At 36.7% G+C, this 21,599-nt stretch overlaps 1 protein-coding gene across 1 annotated transcript in view; it reads right to left on the bottom strand.

Annotated features, from left to right (window-relative positions):
• Positions 1-212: 212 nt before the first annotated feature.
• SEC23A (SEC23 homolog A, COPII coat complex component) overlaps positions 213-21,599 on the bottom strand; it is a 71,166-nt gene continuing 49,779 nt past the window's right edge. The window contains exons 15-20 of the mRNA XM_019010017.3: positions 16,969-17,046; positions 13,492-13,653; positions 11,081-11,167; positions 9,034-9,189; positions 7,335-7,400; positions 213-1,621 (exon numbers count right to left, since the gene is read on the bottom strand). Coding sequence (XP_018865562.1) covers positions 1,532-1,621; positions 7,335-7,400; positions 9,034-9,189; positions 11,081-11,167; positions 13,492-13,653; positions 16,969-17,046 — 639 coding nt within the window. The 3' untranslated portion in view covers positions 213-1,531. The remainder of the gene's footprint in view (positions 1,622-7,334; positions 7,401-9,033; positions 9,190-11,080; positions 11,168-13,491; positions 13,654-16,968; positions 17,047-21,599) is intronic.

Below are 21,599 nucleotides of genomic sequence, written 5' to 3'. Positions count from 1 at the left end.
ATTGATTGTGGTGATGTGGTTACATACATAACTTCACGAAAATACTCAAAACTATTGAATTGTGCACTTTAAGTGGGTGAAGTGTATGATGTGTGAATTATATCTTAAAGTTGTTATTTTTTAAATGAGTAGCTTTTAAATCTAATGATTTTAAATACTCTAATTTTACATTAGGCTTCTCAGGTTTTACTAGATTTCAAAATAGCCAGAAAAACAGTGAAAAGTGTATTTTATTGGCATTTAGGCCTAGCGTAGTTCAATTCAAATAAAATATAACAAAGCAACTTATTTAAGCTAATTGAATATAACACATAAACAATTTTTTCTTAAGTTTCTGTTTTACCATCATATGATTGTGTTCATGCAAGTACAATCATTAAAACTGTCCTCCTAAGCATATATCATAGCACCACCTTTTATTTGCAGTACTTGATATGTAAATTTCATTGTCAAAACATATCTGGCTTTATCAATGTAAACATATTTGCTACAAGTAAACTTTAAAGGTAAAAGTGAATACTAACGAATAAATCAAAATAGAACTGAGCATCACATGATATAATTAAGCAAACATTATATAATACTGTTTCAATAAGAACCACAACTTAATACATTTCACAAAAAGGAAGGAAAAACAAAAAGTAATGTGTAAACTGCCAAAATAGTGTTAAAATACTGAAGGATATAATGTAAAATTTACCTCAGAAAAACAAGGGGAAAACAACAAAACCATGCTGTGAAAACTAAATTTGGTTTAGTAGTTACAACCGTCATTTTACTGCAAAGGCTTACTAAAATGCACTCCAAAAAACCATTTATTTTCTATCTCCCCTTTTAAAAAAACTACTGCATTTAGTCACATAAGTTGGATATTTTGTGGAAATTTCACATTTATTGTCAGCTGCGGGATTGTTACCCAAAAAAACCTTTCATCTCTAAACTATCTTTCCAAATAACCAAAAACATTATCATCATGAAAATTACCATTATAAAATCAAATAATTCCTAAACAAATCATAAAAATAAATCTGCCTTAACCTAGTAAGTACAGAAAAAGTGTATATATAAGTGCTGAAAATCACAGAAAAGTATTCAATGAATAAGCAAAAATGTTCACATTTATCATTACTATTGTTTTTTTGCTTTCTGGCTAAAATTAAGGAACAAGTTTTTAAAAGGTGAGCAAGGAAATTCAGTGCCACTTTGGGTCTGTCTGCAATATACAAATGAGTTACATCTGTAGTACGAGGCAGACTCTATTTTTTATTAAACATAATTAAGTTATAAAGACTTCAAATTTCTAGAACCAGTTATAACACTGTGGTAAGCAAAATAAATTTGTTCTTATTGCTCTCATTATAATTCCAGCTTAATCTACAAATGTGAACATTTTCCATATGTTATCTCAAACCATACTAATACAAAATATATAGAGCAATATCTGTTGGTTTCCACAGATAAATGGAAAAAGGAAAAAATGAAATTTGAATATTATTTCATCTTCTTAAGTGTCTTTAACATGTTTAGCACTTCAAGCAGCACTGGACACAGCAAGTTTCTTCAAGTGATCCATAAACACTTGTAAACTAACATCATCTGTAAGAATAGGTGCTCCAGACTCCTAGAGGAAAAAAAGATATTTGTTATGATTAAAACATAGGGTGATATCATGGAATTTATACATAAATGTTTAAAATACACAAGGAAATCATTTGAAATAGAACAATGCCTATGGTCCTATTAAATAAAAAGAATCTAACTGGCCTCCGTCCCTGGTTCCTGGGAGGGAGACTCTACATCCTTAGAATTCCCTGATAATAGGAGTGTCTTTATTCATAGGCTGATGGGATCACATAGGAGTTTATGCTATGAGATGAGATGAATCAGGATGGTGGCTAGTCACCACAAAGACTAACAATGTAATTAGAGGCTTGGGGCTTTTAAAAGAAAGCCTGACCTCCAGACCCTTTCTCCCTGGCATTTTAAGAGAAATCCCAGCTGGAAGGAAGCAAACTCATAATATCATTTTTTAAATAAACTATGCTTCTCAAGTTTTCAGGTCGTTTTAATTGATTTCTGTAGGTTCCAAGTAATTAACAAGAGTTAGGGAAAATTCCTATTATCCATTTTAATAAAAACTGTATTGACAGAATGATCTTGGTAACCCAATCCATTAACAATGAAATTTTACTTCAGCAAGAGAAGGTATTTCTAGAAGATTTTTAATCTGAATTTTACATTTTTCTTCTTATACTCAAGTTCTTATTAATTATAAATATTCAAAGTCTAAAACAGGGAAATTAAGTAATTTCAGCAAATTATTGGCAAATGTGAGATGAGAACTTATAGCTCCTGTGATTCTTGTCTGGCATAGCCACAAACATGCCATAACCTCTCCTGAATAAAGGGAAATCAATTTTATCATATGTTTATTCAAAAGAACTTGAAAGATTTGATAATGAAGGGAGGCAATCCCTTACTGGGATTAAGGGCAAAGAGTCTGGAGCCAGAATGCCTAGGCTCAAATTCTGGCTCTGCCACTTCCTACCCATATGACTGAATAAGTTACTTAAACTATGTCTTAGCTTCCCCATGTGTAAAACAAGGATAATAACAGGACCTATCTTACACAAGTTGTTGTAATGATTAAATGAGTTAAATTCTATAAAGCAAACAGAACAGTACCTAGTACACACAGTAGACATACAACATGTTTTAGCTATTTCTATTGTTCCTCCTGTTCAAAAATCTATAACAATGAAATACTTTTCTTTATTCTATATGCATAGCTAACACAGAAAAGCACAAGTCTCAAAACTGTAACCTAAACCAGTAACAACCTCATGGCTCTTACTTTTTTCTTCCTGTAACTATGCCTGATTTTATTTTCATTTTACAATGTTTTCCATCTCAAGTCACCCAATCTCAGAGCCATTTCTCCTAGTCAAGACGAAATATAAGGATTTCCTAATTTATATACCACAGAGCTCCTGCTTGAAATGATAAATACCAATGCTCATTCGATTTTATAAAAAAATTAGCAGTTAGCTGATCTCAACTTTTCAAATGGACCCTTTTTCTATTTAAAATATATCCAGGATTAGGCAGAAAGGTACAAGCTTTACATTATTTAGTATATGATGCACTACAGCAACAGAGGCCTCCAGCACTGTCACAGAAGTGTTGCAGTGGTGCCCTCTTATGGCCGTTCATGGATAATACTTATCATAGGGTCCTTGATTTCTGACCCCCAAAAAATCCTGTAAGCTATTAGAGTCCATTAATTTTTAGTAAAATTCTTGGTTACTGTTATTTCCTTTAAATGCAATCATCAAATTAACTTGATTAAAAATTCAGAGTCTGGAGTTAGACAGACATTGGTTAAAATCTAGACCCTGCCACAGTTTAGCTACATGATCTTGCATAAAATACTTAATCTATATGAGCCTCAATTTCCTCTCATGAAATATAGGATTACTAGTATCCACCTTATAAAAGTTAATTAAATGAGAGTACACTAAAAGCATAGTGACTAAAACATAGTAGATTCAGTGTATTAGATATTATGATTATTAAAATATTGACATCATTACTCATAAAAATCTTAAGAAAGACCTGAGCACTCTTATTTATGCCTGTAATGCCCCTACTTCCAGGCAGTAACAATTACACTTCAGAGTTTAAAATAGGTTTCCTTTCCCATGTTAAATATAAGAAGTGACTTTTTTTCCATTGATAATAGTGAAAACTAATAGCTAACATTTACTGAGTATTACTGTCCATTTCAAGCACGTTTTATTAAACTCTATAGACAAGGAAGTGAAAACAAAGAGAAGTCAAGTAACTTGCAGAGTCTGCATTTTCCATTACCAGCCTTCCACCCTTCCAAGATTACTTTTTATAACCTCCCCATCTTTTAGAACTTTTGGACCTGGGATTCAATTTATTTACCTACATTACAAAAACTCTTAACTCCTAGCCACTTCCACAGATTTCCAATATTCTAATCTCTGCTCTCTCCTGTCCAGATCTATTGTATTCAATATATGCTATGTTTAAGGTCCTATGGAAAATCAAAAATGAAAATGACAGTTATTGCCTCAAGTAATTAATAATCTAACAGGAGCAATGCCATAAAAAATGGAGGCGGGAAAAGGGACGACAGGACAGGGATATTACACAAATTCAATCATGCAATTGTAGGACGGTGCTATGGTTTGAATATCTGTCCCTTCCAAAACTCATTTTGAAAATCCCCAATGTGGCAGTATAAAGGTGGGGCCTTTAAGAGGTTACTGGGTCATAAGGGTTCCGCCCTCATGAAACAATTAAAATCTATTCATGGATACTCCCAGGCACAGTGGCTCACACCTGTAATCCCAGCACTTTGGGAGGCAGAGGTGGGCAGATCACGAGATCAGAAGATCGAGACCATCCTGGCCAACATGGTGAAACACCATCTCTACTAAAAATACAAAAAAAAATTAGCTGAGTATGGTGGTGTGTGCCTGTAGTCTCAGCTACTCAGGAGACTGAGGCAGGAGAATCGCTTGAACCCAGGAGGCAGAGGTTGCAGCGAGTCGAGATCGCGTCACTACACTCCAGCCTGGCAACAGAGCAAGACTCCGTCTCAAAAAAAAAAAAAAAAAAAGAACATTATGGAAGCATGCTCTAGATATTTTTAGTAAATAAAATAGGCCCTCACCACTGCTGCAAAAGCGTTTTATTAATCTTCAGTTGATTTTTGTATTCTTTAGAACTGTTTTTAATCTTTTCTAGTTTTTTTGGCCCCTAACTCCAGCCTTTTTCACTCCTAAATAATCTCATATTATTGAAAAGAAACAGGCAATTATCCAATGTGAGTTTTCACTCCACCTAAAAACCTTTCTGTCTTCACCCTTCTTACCTTTTGCTTTTGCAGAAATAAGTGCCCTGCCTCCTTACCAATGCTTAACCTCCATATACTGCTTATGATCATATTGTCTCCTGAGGATCTTAAATATCTGTTCTTTTGTGTCTTTCCTATGCTTGGTCTCCAAATAAGTTCTGTGCCCTTACCGTAATAACAATCATCTGCCTATCCTACTGCTTATGCTCAGGTTAAATTTGCAAAAGAATCATTTATACTTTCAACCTCCGCTTCTTTGCCACCCACTAATTCCTTATAAATTTATCTTCTTACTCAACCACCATACTAAAGCCGCTTACACAATGCCACAAATAACCTCCTAGCCATCAAATCCAAGCACCTTTTCTCACTCTGTATCCCCCTTCAACTGTCTGTGGCATGTCAGTTTGTTACCTCCTTCTTCTTCCTTCTATAAAGTCACCTTTTATGACATACTATTCTTTTCATTCTGCCTCTCTGATAATTCACTAAACACTCCAACCACTTGTACTCCCCTGAAGTTTTTGTCTCATCTCTCCTTTACCTCTTTACTCTCTCTTCAGACAAGCATTTACTGTGATGACTTCATCACCTTTCTCATTCTTGCCCTGACCATCAAACCCAAATTGCCAACAGCCCACTCAACATGGCCATAATCAATATGGTCATCTTATTGTGGCTCAATAAGGCCTTCTAGATAGTACCTCAAACTCAGTGTCTAAACCAAACAATTTCTCTCCACTCTCCCATTTATTGACATATGTTTTCCTAGTCACTCAGGCTCAAAACCCCAAAATACCCTGTCTCCCCTCACCTGTTTTTTAAAAATTCAAGACTACATTAAAGTTGAGAGAGAAGTACAATAAACACCCATATAGCATACCTACATTCACTGACTGTTAACATTTTGCCACGTATGCTTTGTTTCTACATTATTTTTCCTTTTTTCTTCTTTTTGTTGAATAACTTCTGGAAGTTGAAGCCATCATGACATTTTATTCCTAAATACTTCAGGATGTATCTCCTAAGATCAAGAAGAATCTCCTACATAACCACACCATTATCACTCTCAAGAAATTTAATAATTCTGTACTACTTATCTGATATATGATCTATATTCAAATCTCACAAATTATCCCAATTATGTTCTTTATAGCTATTCTCTCCCTTTAATCCAGGATTCAATCAGAATTCAGATTTTGTGCATAGTTGCCATGCCCTGGAATAATTACTTTCCTGCAACTTCTAATCAAGTCCTATTGAGTCTACTTTTGAAATATCTCCCAAATCTATTCCTTTCACCATCTTGCCTTTACTCCCTCTCACTTGGATTATTTTCATAAATATACTTTCAACCTACAGACTGCTTCCATTTAATCTTAAGATTCAACTATACTAAGACTCAAATCTGCCCCCTGTCCACCTTCAATGACTCTCCATTACTTACCAAATAAATACTCAACTTCTCACTCCTCAACCTGACATTCAAGATCCTCCACAATTTAGTTGTACAACACATTTCCGTTTTATGTTCTTCTAGTCAGCTCTGCATGTAGTCTTTTATCTTAGCCCATACTATTCTCTACCTAGATTTCCCTTCCTCATGCAATTTCCAATTACTGAAATAACCATTCTTTCAATGAAATGTTTCTTCTTTCTGAGCTCTTTTCTGATTACACACCCTCTTCCTGCTACCACTATGTGACCTCTTTCCATCTTCCTCTTCTAACCTTTGTAATACTTCATAGCTTTCTAAGGACAAATATCCCATTCTGCCTTGTAATTTACTTAGGTATGTATCTTATCTCTAATATTAGACTACAAGCTCTCCAAAGACATGGGTAATAACTGCACGCTAAAGAGCCAATACAAAGTCCTAAACATACTGGACACTCAATAAATGTTGATATGTTATACCAAGAGGTTAACACTTTTTTTTTTTAAGAGATGGAGTCTTGCTATGTTGCCCAGGCTGGTCTCAAACTCCTGGCCTCAAGTGATCCTCCTGCCTCAGCCTCTTGAGCAGCTGGGATTACAGGCATGAACCACCACACCCAGCAGGACTTTTACCAAATTAAACTATATCAATAATGATTTGCAGGGTTCCTGCCCTTCCTTCTCGACTATGATCCCTGGCCTCTCTTGGCTTATTGTGGCCTTTTGTGGTTCACAACCTAGCATTAAACTTGAGTCACCACTTCCTATCTTATACACTTCATTGCTTTTTGTCTCAAGGGTATAGTGCTAAACTTGGAGTCTATTTGATAGGATCACTTTTTTCCTATGGTGTCACCAAATATTAATTCTGTTTTCTACTCTCATTTTTATATTACTTTTCCAACAGAAATCATTACTAAATACACAGGAAAAAAATGTAGCTTTCACTAAAATAACAAACAATAAATACACAAAGAAATAATTTCCAAGACCTGCTATTTAAACTTACCTGCCCCCAGGCATACATATTATTATGAGTCTGTGAAGGGTTGACTTTTGAAAGGAGGAAACGGGCCTTAAAAGCAAAGAAGAAATAACATTATCCATCAAAAATGGTTTCAGTCAATATCAGCTGAATAATTATATCATGCAAAATCAATTTTATTTAGTATGTATTGGTAAAATTAATTTTATTAACTTAATTTTTAAAAGATTAAACTTTGAAATGTATAGGTCACTAAGTGTTACAAATAAATAATAAATGCACCTCTTCTCTCCAAATCATACATCCAAAATAACAAATACATTGTTGAGTCCAAAACTCAGCATATAAAAATTATGTGTGCAACAATTATGACAAGGTTAGTGTGAAATTACTAAACACTTGATCAGAAGTTCAAAATCCCAAATAATGATAAAAACAAAAGCCATGAAAATCTGTATGTTCTTTTGCGTAAAATAATGACCCTTAAGCTTTCTTAAACCACAGGTGATTCTATGAGACAAGTGATCCAACATTTCATCCTTCTACCCACTATGGCTTATCATCATGAAAATAATAACCAGAATAAAAGAGGAAAATGGTAATACACACAGTGAGAGACATCAATGAAAGAACCAGTAAGATTTTTAATTCATAATGGAAGCACATAGACAGTAACATCTTTTGAAATTTAGTATCATACAAAATCTTTTTCTACTCTCTAAGGAATCAGTTTAACCTAACAGTGAAGAGCACTGGCCCTGGAATACCAGGACTCAAATCCCATTCCTGTATTTACTGTGTTCCCTTGGCCATAAGTAACCTAGATCTCAGTTTTATTATCTGTTAAATGAAAATAACACTAGAATTCTTATGAGGATCAAATGAGATAAGGCATGCAGAAGTACTTTGCAAATTCTCAATATGAAATAACTCTTATATAAATACAGTAAAACTAATAGTAATTATCATTTCTGAGTAACAGTTACTGATATTTGCTACCTATTTTATAATACCGTACTAGGCACTAGGGAATACAAAGCATAGTCCCTGCCTTCAAAGAGCATGTAAAACAAATTAATAACAACTTATAATTAATTTATTATAACTCTTATAAGAATTACAAAAGAGAAGTAAGAAGTATTTTATGAGAGTATGTTAAGGAACCTAACTTAGCCTTCTGAAGGTCTCAAAGCAACTGTGTATGTATGTATATGTATCTAACATGTATGTATCCTCAAAATCCTAAAAGCCACAAAACCTTTTCATAATACTACAGTGTTTTCCTATTACATAAAATTTTATTTTCTAGAAAATTGGAATGATAGAATGAAGACAATGAAAAAATGTAAGTTACCACAAATGTCATATTCATAGACTTTAACAGTAAATAAATGGCTTTAAGAAAAGTATATTACTTTCCAAGCTGTTCACATTTTCTTGTTCAACCAAAGCTAGTATACCACCACAATGCCATCCTGGCCCTGTTCAGGAAGCTAGGCTAGAGACAGAAGATGATGGAAAGTGACAGGTTTCGGCAACTAGTCAATAATCTTACTGTTTTGCTCTCAAAAGCTAATGCAAAAAGTAAGCACTGATACCTTCCCCACCTATCTCCTTACCTTTCTGTCTGCTTTATGAAGCAATCTATTAAAATCAGAAGGCAAGCAGGTACACCTCACTGCAAACCTAACAACAAACAAACACACAAATTAACACTACTTACCTGGCTGCCTCCATGTTCAGTGTCAATGTATCTTGGCATTGGAAATCTGGAGTGAAGAATTTCCTGTGCATCATCCACTGGGGCTTGCAGAAGGTGGCGGAAATTTTCATATTCAGGCATGTCCTGGTATCCTGATTTCCGCCACTGTGCTATGGTCTAATTTTAAAACAATTAAAGAAATTACTTTAAATTTCTTGCCCATCCAAAAATCTTGAGATTTTTCCAAAGAAAATAATCTTTAGAAACTAAAAAAATTATAGACAATTATTCCATTTACCTCAATTTTTTAAAAGTTACAATTTCAGTAGAGAAAATATTCTTAATAAATGTAAAATTAGAATATTTCTTCTCCTTTAAAAGTAAAATGAAAGAATACTTACATAAGTCAGAAAATTTTTAAAACACTATGCTTATCAAATGAATGTTAGCTAAAAGCTATCTACCTAAGCTTATGATACGTGAAAGCAATTGAATCAATCCATAGGTAAGTAGCTCTAAACACCATGTAATTAAATCATCTAAAAACTTATGCCTGGTTTATTTTTTAAGTTAGCTGAATCAGTCAACACTTTCTTTTATAGCTTTATACCTCTGTATAAAACAATCATGTGCATTTCTGATTTCTCCTTTAACAAGCTACTTGAAAAAGTAAAAATCACCATAAAACAAAGAAAAAGAAAAAAAAAAGCCCTGTCAGTATTACAGGTTTTTTTTTTTTTTTAAACAAAGGCAAGAAGTTAAAACAGGTATTATTCTTAACAAGTAAAGGGCATTAGAAACTGGTATCAATTAAAAATAATTTACAATAATAATAATTAAATCTTTTAAAACTCCTGGGTAGGTTGGGCACGATGGCTCACGCCTATAATCCCAGCACTTCGGGAGGCCGACGCGGGCGGATCACCCGAGGTCAGGAGTTCGAGACCAGCCTGGCCAACATGGTGAAAACCTGTCTCTACTAAAATGCAAAAATTAACTGGGCGTGGTGGCATGTGCCTGTAATCCCAACTACCCAGAAGGCTGAGACAGGAGAATCGCTGGAACCCGGGAGGCAGAGGCTGCAGTGAGCCAAGATAGCACCACTGCACTCCAGCCTGGGTGAAAGAGCAAGACTGAGTCTCAAAAAAAAAAAAAAAAAAAAAGTCCTGGGTAGTACTACTTCAAAGAATATTTTGAGTAATGTCTTTACTATTACAGTACAAATCTTTTTTTAAAAATTTTTTTGTAGAGACAGGGTCTCACTATGATGCCCAGGTTAGTCCTGAACTCCTGGGCTCAAGTAATCCTCCTGCCTTGGCCTCCCAAAGTGCTGGAATTAGAGGCGTGAGCCACCACACCCAGTCACAGTGCAAATCTAAAATCATTTACAATTAAAGCAACTGAAAAAATAAATCTGCAGAACTTAGTAAAACACTAGACTGTAAGTTTGAGAGCAGATCTGTGAAAAAAGAACACATCTATATCTTCCAAAGCATCCAGAGGAAGCACTTAACAATTGGCTGAATGAGTAACTGCAGGAATGAATCAAGGTCTGCTAAATACCTGGATTAAAGCTTAATAGCTACTAAAATCTTCTGCTCTCTGTAATCATTTACCATTCCAATTAAGTGAAGTTACAAATTTTAATTCATGTATGCTTTAAATGAGTTTTCAAGATCATGTAGAACACTTAATAATAACTTATAATGATTGCATAACGTAAAAGGAAAGCCTGCCCACTGACAAAGGCTGACTTTTCCCCCCTTAATGTTTTCAGGTAAAACCCAAAAGTGCCATTTGTCTATGCACAGTCAGTGTTCTTACTTTCATAACACTATGCTTTGTGCAAAATCCAACTGTGTGACAAATGAATAAAATAATCACATGTGGGTCAACTGCAATTGAAGCCTAAAACCTTATAGTAGGCAGCATCATATTTTATTATTTTATAAAAATGGAAATCAAAGTTTATCATAGATGAAACACTAGCCATACAGTTAGAAGTAAGAAAACCTTTCTAAGTAAAAAGACTTTACATGCATAGCTTTAAATGCTATTGAAATCTTACCTCACCATGATAAATCAAAATCTGGAAGAATGTGTCCATGAGAAGAATACGATCTGCAAGAATGCTACTGCTATCAAGAAGAACCGGCTAACATAAAGAAAACAATGAGAAATGAGGAAAAAGGAAAAATAAACTACTCAATAATATAAAATAGATGTTTCCAGGTTATTTTCCAAGTTTCTTTTATTTATTTATTTATTTTTTTTGGAGAAGGGTCTTGCTCTGTCACCTAGGCTGGTGTGCAGTGGCATGATCTCAGCTCACTGCAGCCTCAAACTCCCAGGCTTCAGCAATCCTCCCAACTCAGACCCCCGAGTAGCTGGGACTACAGGTGTGTAACACCATGTCCAGCTAATTTTTTCATTTTTTTGTTTGTAGAGATGGGGTCTCACTATGCTTCCTAGGCTGGTCTCAAATTCCTGGGCTGAAGTGATCCTCCTGCCTTAGCCTCCCAAAGGCTGAGACTACAGGCTCAGCACTAAATTTGAAATTTAGGCCATCACACATGGCCTAAATTTGAAATTTAGGCCATCACACATGGCCTAAATTTGAAATTTATACTTTATTACCTAAAATCTCTTGCTATTATGAATTCTTATAGTGTATTTTAATTTTTTAAGGAATCCGTTTAAGCTGAGGTAACAAATAATTTAAAAATAGAGTAAAGTCAAGAAGAATTCAAGGATAACTCCTAAGCCTAAATGGGGAAAGGCCTGGGATAGAGCAAATTTGGAGCACATGGGAAAATAGTTCTGCATATGAAATGAAAGGGAGTGGTCTGAACTGATGACATAAATTTAGGTGTCACATGCACAAAGATTAAAGCACAAAGATTAAAGCAATGGGATTAGACTATATCACTGAGAGGGAAGACAGGGAAAGCCAGAAGACTGATCCCTTAAGCATGTCAACACTTAGAGGTCTGAAAGGGAAAAGCTAGCAAAAGACTGAGAAAGAACGGTGAGTGAGTAAGAGGAAAACCAGGAAGGTATAGTAGGTGTCACAGAAGCCTAGGGCAAAAGGTTTTCAAGGGCTGAGTACTAGTGAGGACTAGGTAAATACTGTTGAGGGCTCTGGTGAGATGTAGGACATTGGTGGTCTTTATAAGAGCCATTTCAATATAATGTTAGGGACAAAAGTCTTACTTATACAGGTTGAGAAGACAATGTGAGGTGAGAAAGTATAAACAACAAATAACTTTTTTGAGTTCAACTCTCACCAGGAGCAGAGAAATGGGGTGGCAGTTAGAGAAAGCGTGGGTCATGGTGGGGGTGTTTTGTCCGTTTGTTATAAACGTGAGTGTTGTTATGGTTTCTATGTTAATTAATAAGAAGGATCCAGATGGACAGAAAGTAATTATATAGAACACAAAGAAGATAACTCCAAAAGCAAAACCCTAAGAACATGAAGCTGATAGGATTCATGGATTAAATGAAAAGGTTGAAATTTAATAGGAGCAGGCACTAGGGACAGTGGGATTCCAGTTTTCTTCTAAATACCATTCTACATTTTTCAGATGTCTACATGTACGTTATTACTCAGAAGAAAAAAAAGTTACTTCTAAAACATTCTTGATTCAAAGAATACAAGGCAAAATACATATAGCCAAACCAACATATTAAAAATATATATTTTCCCAGAAAAATAGAAACTATTTGACCAATTACAAAAAAATCATTATAACAAAATAAAATATTTTACCCATTATTTTAGAAAACCATGAATAATAGCATCATGAGGGATCATTAATCAGTAGATATTGTAAATATTCTCTTTATATTGACCTTACTATTTTCAAATACAGTAACTACACACTTTTAAGCAGTAAAACAGACCATTTTAACTACAGAACGGAAAAATGGTTCATTTGATAACAGGTTAAAATAAGTGGGACAGTCTGCTAAGAAGGTTAAATGGATAACTTTATCAATCTTCTAAGCGTATGTCTTTATAATCAACTATTTTTTACGTTCTCAAAAAAAACAAAGGAAAATGAGATTAAAACAAGAGCCTTTGTTTAGACAGAATGTCATAACTGTCACAGACACTAAACTCTGGAATAAGCTACAGTCTACAGAATCATAATCACTTCTGGACATTGTTAAAGACGTAAAGAATAATCATATGCTTTGGAGGATTTGATTAACCAAATGGCTGGACAAAATGATCTGAAAGTCTCTTCCATCTCCTTTAAAAAAAAAATTTAACAATCTTCTAATACAGCCTACATGGTATCTAGCATATAGTAAACATTCATAAATATTTTAAGTGAATACATAAATAGGTTGAGATGTTCATTCTTTTAGTTAAATTCTTATATTTAGTAACTATATGCATTTTTTTAGTTATTTTCACTTTTTTTATGCACATTGCAGTAACAAGACCAATTTATTTTTTTCTGTCCCTCTTACCTCTGGTGGTCCACTAAAAGAATACGCATACAGGATAGGCTGAATCATAATTAGAGACTGGGTCAGATCTTGACGCATAAAATGGTGACGATAATATGAACTCTCATCAGGACTATTGTTAAAAACTTGCAGGAAAGAAGATCTTCTTAAATGAAACATAAACTGTAAGATAAACATGTGAGATAGTTGTTACTGATTTTAATATTACAACAGGTGTTTACTATTAGCAAAAACATTTGATTACAAACTATTAACAACATAACAAAACACGTTATTATAAGAATGTTCTAATTTATATCCCTCAGAAAGGAATCCTATTCACAAAATTTATCAGCTGCCTAAAAATAAAATTCCACAAGAAAAAAAATTTAAGAAAGAAAAAAAATTTTTTAAGTTAAAGTAAGAAAAGGATGGCTGGGCATGGTGGCTCACACCTGTAATCCCAACACTCTGGGATGGCTTGGGGCCCAGGAGTTGGAGACCAGTCTAGGCAACATAACAAGACTTTGTATTTAAAAGGAAAAAAACAAAAAGACAAAAACCCCTTGCTCAAATCTAAGTTATTCAGAGGCTGATGCCAGGTAGTAAACTATGACCATTCTTTGTTTTTAATCCTCACCCCTCTGACCATATCTTTGGGCTTTTTTATTACTACTCATTACCAACACCAAAGATTCTAAGAAGATATAAAAATAAATTACAGATTTTCTACTTTTTATATGGCTGATATGATTTGGCTATGTCCCCACCCAAATCTCACCTTGAATTGTCAATTCAAGTTTACTTGTTAAGGCAGGGCCAGATGGAGGGAACTGAATCATGTCAGGGGGCAGTTTCCCCCATACTGTTCTCGTGGTAGTAAGTCTCAGATCTGATGGTTTTATAAATGGGAGTTCCCCTGCACATGCTCTCTTGCCTGCTGCCACGTAAGATGTGTCTTGCTTCCCCTTCGCTTTCCACCATGATTGTGAGTCCTCCCCAGCCATGTGGAACTGTGAGTCAATTAAGCCTCTTGGCTGGGCATGGGGGCTCACGCTTGTAATCCTAGCACTCTGGGAGGCCGAAGCAGGTGGATCACCTGAGGTTGGGAGTTCAAGACCAGCCTGGCCAACATGGTGAAACCCCGTCTCTACTAAAAATACAAAAAATGATTAGCCGGGTATGGTCGCATGTGTCTGTAATCTCAGCTACTCGGGAGGCTGAGGCACAAGAATTGCTTGAACCAGGGAGGCAGAGGCTGCAGTGAGCTGAGATTGTGTCACTGCACTCCAGCCTGGGTGACAAGAGTGAGACTCTGTCTCAAAAATAAATAAATAAATAAACAAACCTCTTTCCTTTATAAATTACCCAGTCCCGGGTATGTCTATTAGCAACATGAGAACGAATACCATGACTTAAAAATTGTACTGGGAAGGGTCTACACTGGTTTAAAAAAAAACAACCACATATATACCCATATAATTTCTTAATATTTAATGTCTTCCCTATACCTAAGAAACATTCTCCAGATTTTGTTTCACTGCTTCTTTCTCCTTTCACTTTCTTCCCTTCCACCTGCTCCTCACATGAAACAAATCAAAAAGAGGGAGAGTTAGGCCTGAATAATGGACAGTTACACTGGGTCTTTGATAAAACTGATTAGGATCAGCCAGAAAGTATTCCCACTTGTCTTTAGTCACTTCTCTTAAATTCCTCCAACCCTCAGGTCTTAAGTGCCTATATGTTGCTCCTGCCTGGGACTCACTCAACAGCTTTCTCCCAACATGTCATTCACTGAAATTCTGATTCCTATTCTGTTTTCAGGATCCATAATTCATTGAGAGGCTCTTGCATCCCTTACTACTTCAGTCATTCTTGTTTACTCACAGAAATGACCAATTGGTAAATGTTAGGTAATATTTTGGGGATGAAGACTTCCCTTAAATTTGGTCTATGCTACCTTTTAGAACATTATCAGACTTTGAAAACCCAAGACAAAAAGTATTCCAGGGTCCTCTGCTTCCTATTTCCAAGAAAGGGAGAAAGATGGAAATGTCCAGATCTCTCTGAAGATCTAAAAGCCCAACAAGAAGGCTTGAGGCAGGGAGAGAAGAGAAAGTGTGCAGAATTTAGTCAAATACTTAGGCTAATGTCCTCCATCACTTTCCTATTAGTTTCTGCTACAAAAATGACAAAACAAAGAATTTTACATGCCTTAAGACAAGCAGACCTTGCCTTTTCCTGGTTCTCCAGGATCTCACCAGAGGTTTTAGGGAAGTCTCTCCTCTGTAAGCATGGAGTTTCTGGGTTATAGATCAATCAACAATAAAGGATCCTCAAAACAAAAAAACAAAACAAAAAAAAAAACAGAGCAGCTCTGAAAAAGAAAGCTGATGCTTTAAACAAAGTTCTCATGGGCAAAAATATGAATTTCCACATCTCAATATTAATCATCCTTCCAAGTTAAGCTAAAAGGCCACCTCCTCCTTCAAAAGATATATAAAATCATCCATTTGGAAGGACTCCTTTAAGTTTCCTTTAAATTCTGTATATTTCTCACTTTCTGTTCTGTGTTGTTTATGTATATTTCACATCTCACCCTTTAGACTAAAAGCTCCTTGTAAGAGGGATCCATGTCAGTCACCTGTATCCTCCTAAAGTTCCCTGCACATAGCACTCTAAACACACAGACTTAAAAATATCTACCAAATCAACAGGAAGATGGAGGGATAGATTCCACTGCTCCAGGTGGAAAATATTCTGTAAGGTAAATCAAATGAGTTTATTTTCTATTTATCTGGTCTGGCCCCATAAAATTGTTCTCAGGTGATGATACTATACTGCAAGACTAGCTAACTGGTAAAATAACCTCAGATGAAGTCCTTCTGGTACCACTATAATTAGGTCCCCTTATGTCAAATGGAAAACTAACCAGCCTTACACCTAATTCTACCCACTGCAGGGTTCCAGAGTAAGTCTCTATTCACCACAAATAAATGACTATTTGCAAGGCCAATATAAAAATATTATATACTTTTCACCAACTACTCGTAGCACAATATTAATTTCTTAGCTATCCCAAAACTTACCTAACAAAAAGAATAACCCAATAAAATAGATACCATAAAAAGAGCAATAAAAAAGGAAAAATGAGGCTCAATGCTACTGGCCACACAAGGAAAGAATATGCGTCTGTCTGGATGTGGCAATCTTAGCACTTTGGGAGGCCAAGGCAGAAGAACTGCTTGAGGCTAACAGTTCAAGACCAGCCTGGGCAACATAGCAGGAAACCATCCCTACCAAAAAAAAAAAAAATTAGCTCGGCATGGTGGTACACACCTGTAGTCCTCGCTACTCAGGAGGCTAAGCCCCGGAGTTCCAGGTTACAGTGAGCTATGATGGAGCCACTACACTTCAGCATGGATGACATAGTGAGAGCCTGTCTCTAAAAAAGGAAAAAAAAGAAAAGAAAAGAATATGGACCTTTTACCTACTTACCTGTGGATAAAGGGAGAAAGTTTCTGAAAATCTGAAGGAGCTTGGGTCATCTTTATGATATTCTCCAAATTTCTGACACTAAATAAAATAAAATGTGTTAGTAATTTATTTCCTGGAATAACGGCTAACACTGTTGCCTATAAATATTCTATTTACAAGAAGTTACCAATCATCAGGAAGCAGATACTTGATAAAGAATAAAATTATAATATTACTTATAGACTTACCAAGAGACAAAACCAAAAGAAAAAACATCTAAATTTCAGAAACAAACACCACATTGCCCCAATGTAATTAATAACTCACCTTAAAATATTTGGATTTTTTTAACTAAGTGTCTCTCACAACAAATAAAGAGCTCTTAGATAACAACAAAAAAGCTCAACATGTGCCTTAAAACACCAAAAAGGCTGGCACAGTGACTGACGCCTGTAATTCCAGCACTTTGGGAGGCCAAGGTGGGAAGATTGTGCCTAGGAGTTTGAGACCAGCCTGAACAATATAGCAAGACAACCATCGCTATTAAAAAAAAAAAAAAAAAAAAAAAATTGTGACCGGGCGCAGTGGCTCACACCTGTAATCCCAGCACTTTGGGAGGCCAAGGCGGGTGGATCACAAGGTCAGGAGTTCGAGACCAGCCTGGCCAACATGGTGAAACCACATCTCTACTAAAAATACAAAAATAAGCCAGGCATGGTGGTGCGTGCCTGTAATCCCAGCTACTTGGGAGGCTGAGGCAAAAGAATTGCTTGAATCCGGAAAGCAGAGGTTGCCGTGAGCTGAGATCGTGCCACTGGACTCCAGCCTGGGTGGCAGAGCAAGACTCTGTCTCCAAAAAAAAAAAATTTTTGAGCCAAGTGTGCTGACTCATGCCTATAATCCAAGCACTTTGAGAGGCCAACACAGAAGGATCACTTGAGCCCAGGAGTTTGAGACCAGCTTGGGCAACATAGTGAGATCCTGTCTCTACAAAAAATTTTGAAAATTAGCCAGGCATGGTTGCACGTGGCTATAGTCCCAGCTACTCGAGAGGCTGTGGTAGGAGGATTGCTTGAGCCTAGGAGGTTGAGGCTACTCTGTAAGCCATGATCGTGCCACTGCAAGCCGGCCTGGGAGACAGAGCGAGATTCTGTCTCGAAAAAGAAAAAAACAATTTTTTTTTTTTTTTTTTTTTGAGACAGAGTCTCGCTCTGTCACCCAGGCTGGAGTGCAGTGGTGCGATCTCAGCTCACTGCAAGCTCCGCCTCCCGGGTTCACGCCATTCTCCTGCCTCAGGCACCCGCCGCCACGCCCAGCTAATTTTTTGTATTTTTATTAGAGACGGGGTTTCACCGTGTTAGCCAGGATGGTCTCGATCTCCTGACCTCATGATCCGCCCGTCTCGGCCTCCCAAAGTGCTGGGATTACAGGCGTGAGCCACCGTGCCCAGCCAAAAACAATTTTTTGAACACCTGTAAAATGTTCTAGTATCAACTACTTGAGTCACGAGGAGCAGTCCTTATTTACAACCCAACCAAAACACTAATACCAGTGGAAAACAGACTGAAGCATAAAGAAGGTATATCCAAGACCCACTATTTGAGTTATTCAGAAGTAATAAAACTGGGCAGATAAAGCAACAGTAATGATTTTCTTGAGGAAAATAACATCCCTTACAAAAAGGCTAATTCCTTCTTTAATTCAGTAATTATTTATGCATAAAGGCAGCCACATAAAAGGACCCTAGGGGTCAATGCCTAACCTCTATAAGAAAATGGTAATGACAAAAGCGGTATCTGTAAAAACAGTAAAGCTAAAGTGTTTCATCCCATTGGTGCAGCAAGAGAAAACCTGGCTTGCAGGGAAAGTCCCAATAGTCTTAAGACAGAAGATTTCCTGAGTCAAGTCTGATTAGATGAAGTGTTTACCCAGGATGGCTAGCAATGCAGCTGAAGGGAGAATGCAATTAGTGGTTGATGGGTAAACCAAAGGTCAAAGATGAATCAGCCATCAATTTTAAGTTGTGAAACAGAAAAGGCCAGGAGTCAAAAAGGAAGCCAGGAGCAGTGGCACAGGCCTGTAGTTCCTGCTCCTTGGGAGGCTGAGGTGGGAGGATCACTTGAGCCCAGGAGTTCAAGTCCAGCCTGGGTAAGTAATATGGCAAGATCCCATCTCAAAAGAAGGAAAGAAAGGAAAAAAGAAAGAAAGAAAGAGATGAACAGATCCCTGAAGTTGGATGCACAATGGATCCGAACAAGGGACTGAGAATAGAGGCAGTAAATCGTGTGTGGATACCAGTATCTTATGTGATAAATGACTCAGGTGATAACGCACTTTAATTTCAGTAGCTATTCTAGGATAGCCTCATTTTCTTGTACTGATAACTTCACTGCTGAATTTTTAGCTATTACTACAACAGCAACACAAATAGAGAAAAAGTTAATACTGTTTAGGTATTAAAACTTGTGTTAAGTTTTTTCCTAATCAAAAATCTAGGAAATTATACTAATAAATTTCTTTCCCTCAATTTAGCATAGTAATATGTTTTATTTTCCTTGATGACTTACTAGAGTAACTTTAATTAAAAAGGAACATCATTTTTTGGGTACTGTTTTGGAGACAGTGTGCATTACAGAGCCAAATTGGTGCTGGCACCATATCTGTTTTGGATACCTTTAACATGACAGGAAGCCCTTGCTTCCTTCAGTCATTATCATAAAATGGGGCCACAAGACTAATCTGGTCTCTAGCCCCAACTGCCCTGCTGCTGTTGTAAATGCTGCAGAATGTAGAATGTGTAGATTAGAAGTAAAGTACATTGTGAGGTTTATGTAATTTTGTACTTTTTGCAGTTGTCTCGTTTAATTAATTACTAGGCCCTTCTGTTTTACATTAGTGCTTATGTTTTACAAACATGTCAAATAATGTGGCAATTTTTGAAATTGAGGTGTGAGACAAAGTCATGGAATCAACCTAAATGCCCATCAATAATAGACTGGATAAAGAAAATGTGGTACATATACACCATGAAATACTATGCAGCCATAAGAAGGAACAAGACTAGCCGGGCGTGGTGGTTCATACCTGTAATCCCAGCACTCGGGAGGCCTAGGCAGGCAGATCACTTAAGGCCAGGAGTTCGAGACCAGCCTGACCAACATGGTGAAATCCCATCTCTACTAAAAATACAAAAAAAAATCACCTGGGTGTGGTGGCACACACCTGTTATCCCAGCTACTTGGGAGGCTGAGACAGGAGGGTTGCTTGAACCTGAAGGAGGAGGTTGCAGTGAGCCGAGATTGTGCCACTGCACTCCAGCCTGGGCAACAAGGCGAGGCTCCTTCTCGAAAAAAAAAAAAAAATGGAACCAGATCATGTCCTTTGCAGGGACACAGATGGAGTTGGAAGCCATTATCCTCAGCAAACTAAGACAGGACTAGAAAAGCAAACACCACACGCTCTCACTTACAAGTGGGAGCTGACTGATGAGAACACATGGACACATGGGGGGCAACAACACACACTGGGCACCTGTGGGGAGTGAGGGGAGGGAGAGCATTGGGAAGAATAGCTAATAGATGCTGGCCTATAATACCTGGGTGATGGGATATCTGTGCAGTAAACCACCATGGCACACATTTACCTATACAAAAAACCTGCACATCCTGCACGTGTATGCCTGAACTTAAAAGTTGAAAGAAAACAAAAATTAAAAAACAATCTCAAAATTAAGATGTGAGATAAAAGATATAAAAGAGAACAATTCTAGACATGAGTCTCCAGAGAATCCTGATAATTCTGAAGAATTACAATCATCTGAGTCCTTTCAGTGTATTCATGCAACAAGGGACATACAAAAAAAATCCACCTTTACAAGGAAAATCAGTAGGTTTTACATGGGACGGTAATCCAAGTTGTACTGTTCAATTTTGTGTCATATATGACAACCTACCAATTCAGCAATACCTCTGGCAAAATGGAAAAAGCCCTTTACTACAAATCACAGCCATTTGACAAGCAAAAGGTGCTGATTACATCAAGCAGCTTTTAGAATCTCTAAACAATGAAGCATTTGTTGAGACAAAGTCACAATTAGTGAAAAAACTAAGGAAGCAAGCTATTTCAGAGTACAACTTATTACCTAGAAAAGGAAAAGTCACACAGTTGTTGAGAAAAGAATATTGCCAATATGTAAAATCACAGTAAGTGAAAATGCTAGGACAAGATGCTGTCTGAGGCCAGGTGCGGTAGCTCACGCCTGTAATCCCAGCACTTTGGGAGGCCAAGGCAGGTGGACCACCTGAGGTCAGGAGTTCAAGACCAGCCTGGCCAACATGGTGAAACCCATCTCTACTAAAAATACAAAAAATTAGCCAGCATGGTGGTGTGCACCTGTAATCCCAGCAGCTCCAGAGGCTGAGGCAGGAGAATCACGTGAACCCAGGAGGCAGAGGTGGCAGTGAGCCAAGGTTGCACCACTGCACTCCAGCCTGGGCAACAAGAGCCAAACTCTGTCTCAAAACAAAAAAAAAGATGTAGTCTGAGAAATTGAAAAGGTCCCATTTAAAAACAGTACAATAAGTCAAAGCACTGATGACATGTCACATGATGCTGGAGACATCTGTGTATAATAAGCTGAAAAATAACAGATT

The sequence above is a fragment of the Gorilla gorilla genome, chromosome 15 (genome assembly GCF_029281585.2).
Source record: "Gorilla gorilla gorilla isolate KB3781 chromosome 15, NHGRI_mGorGor1-v2.1_pri, whole genome shotgun sequence".
In the NCBI taxonomy this organism is placed as follows: Eukaryota; Metazoa; Chordata; class Mammalia; order Primates; family Hominidae; genus Gorilla; species Gorilla gorilla.
This window is presented reverse-complemented; position numbering and strand designations above follow the sequence as displayed.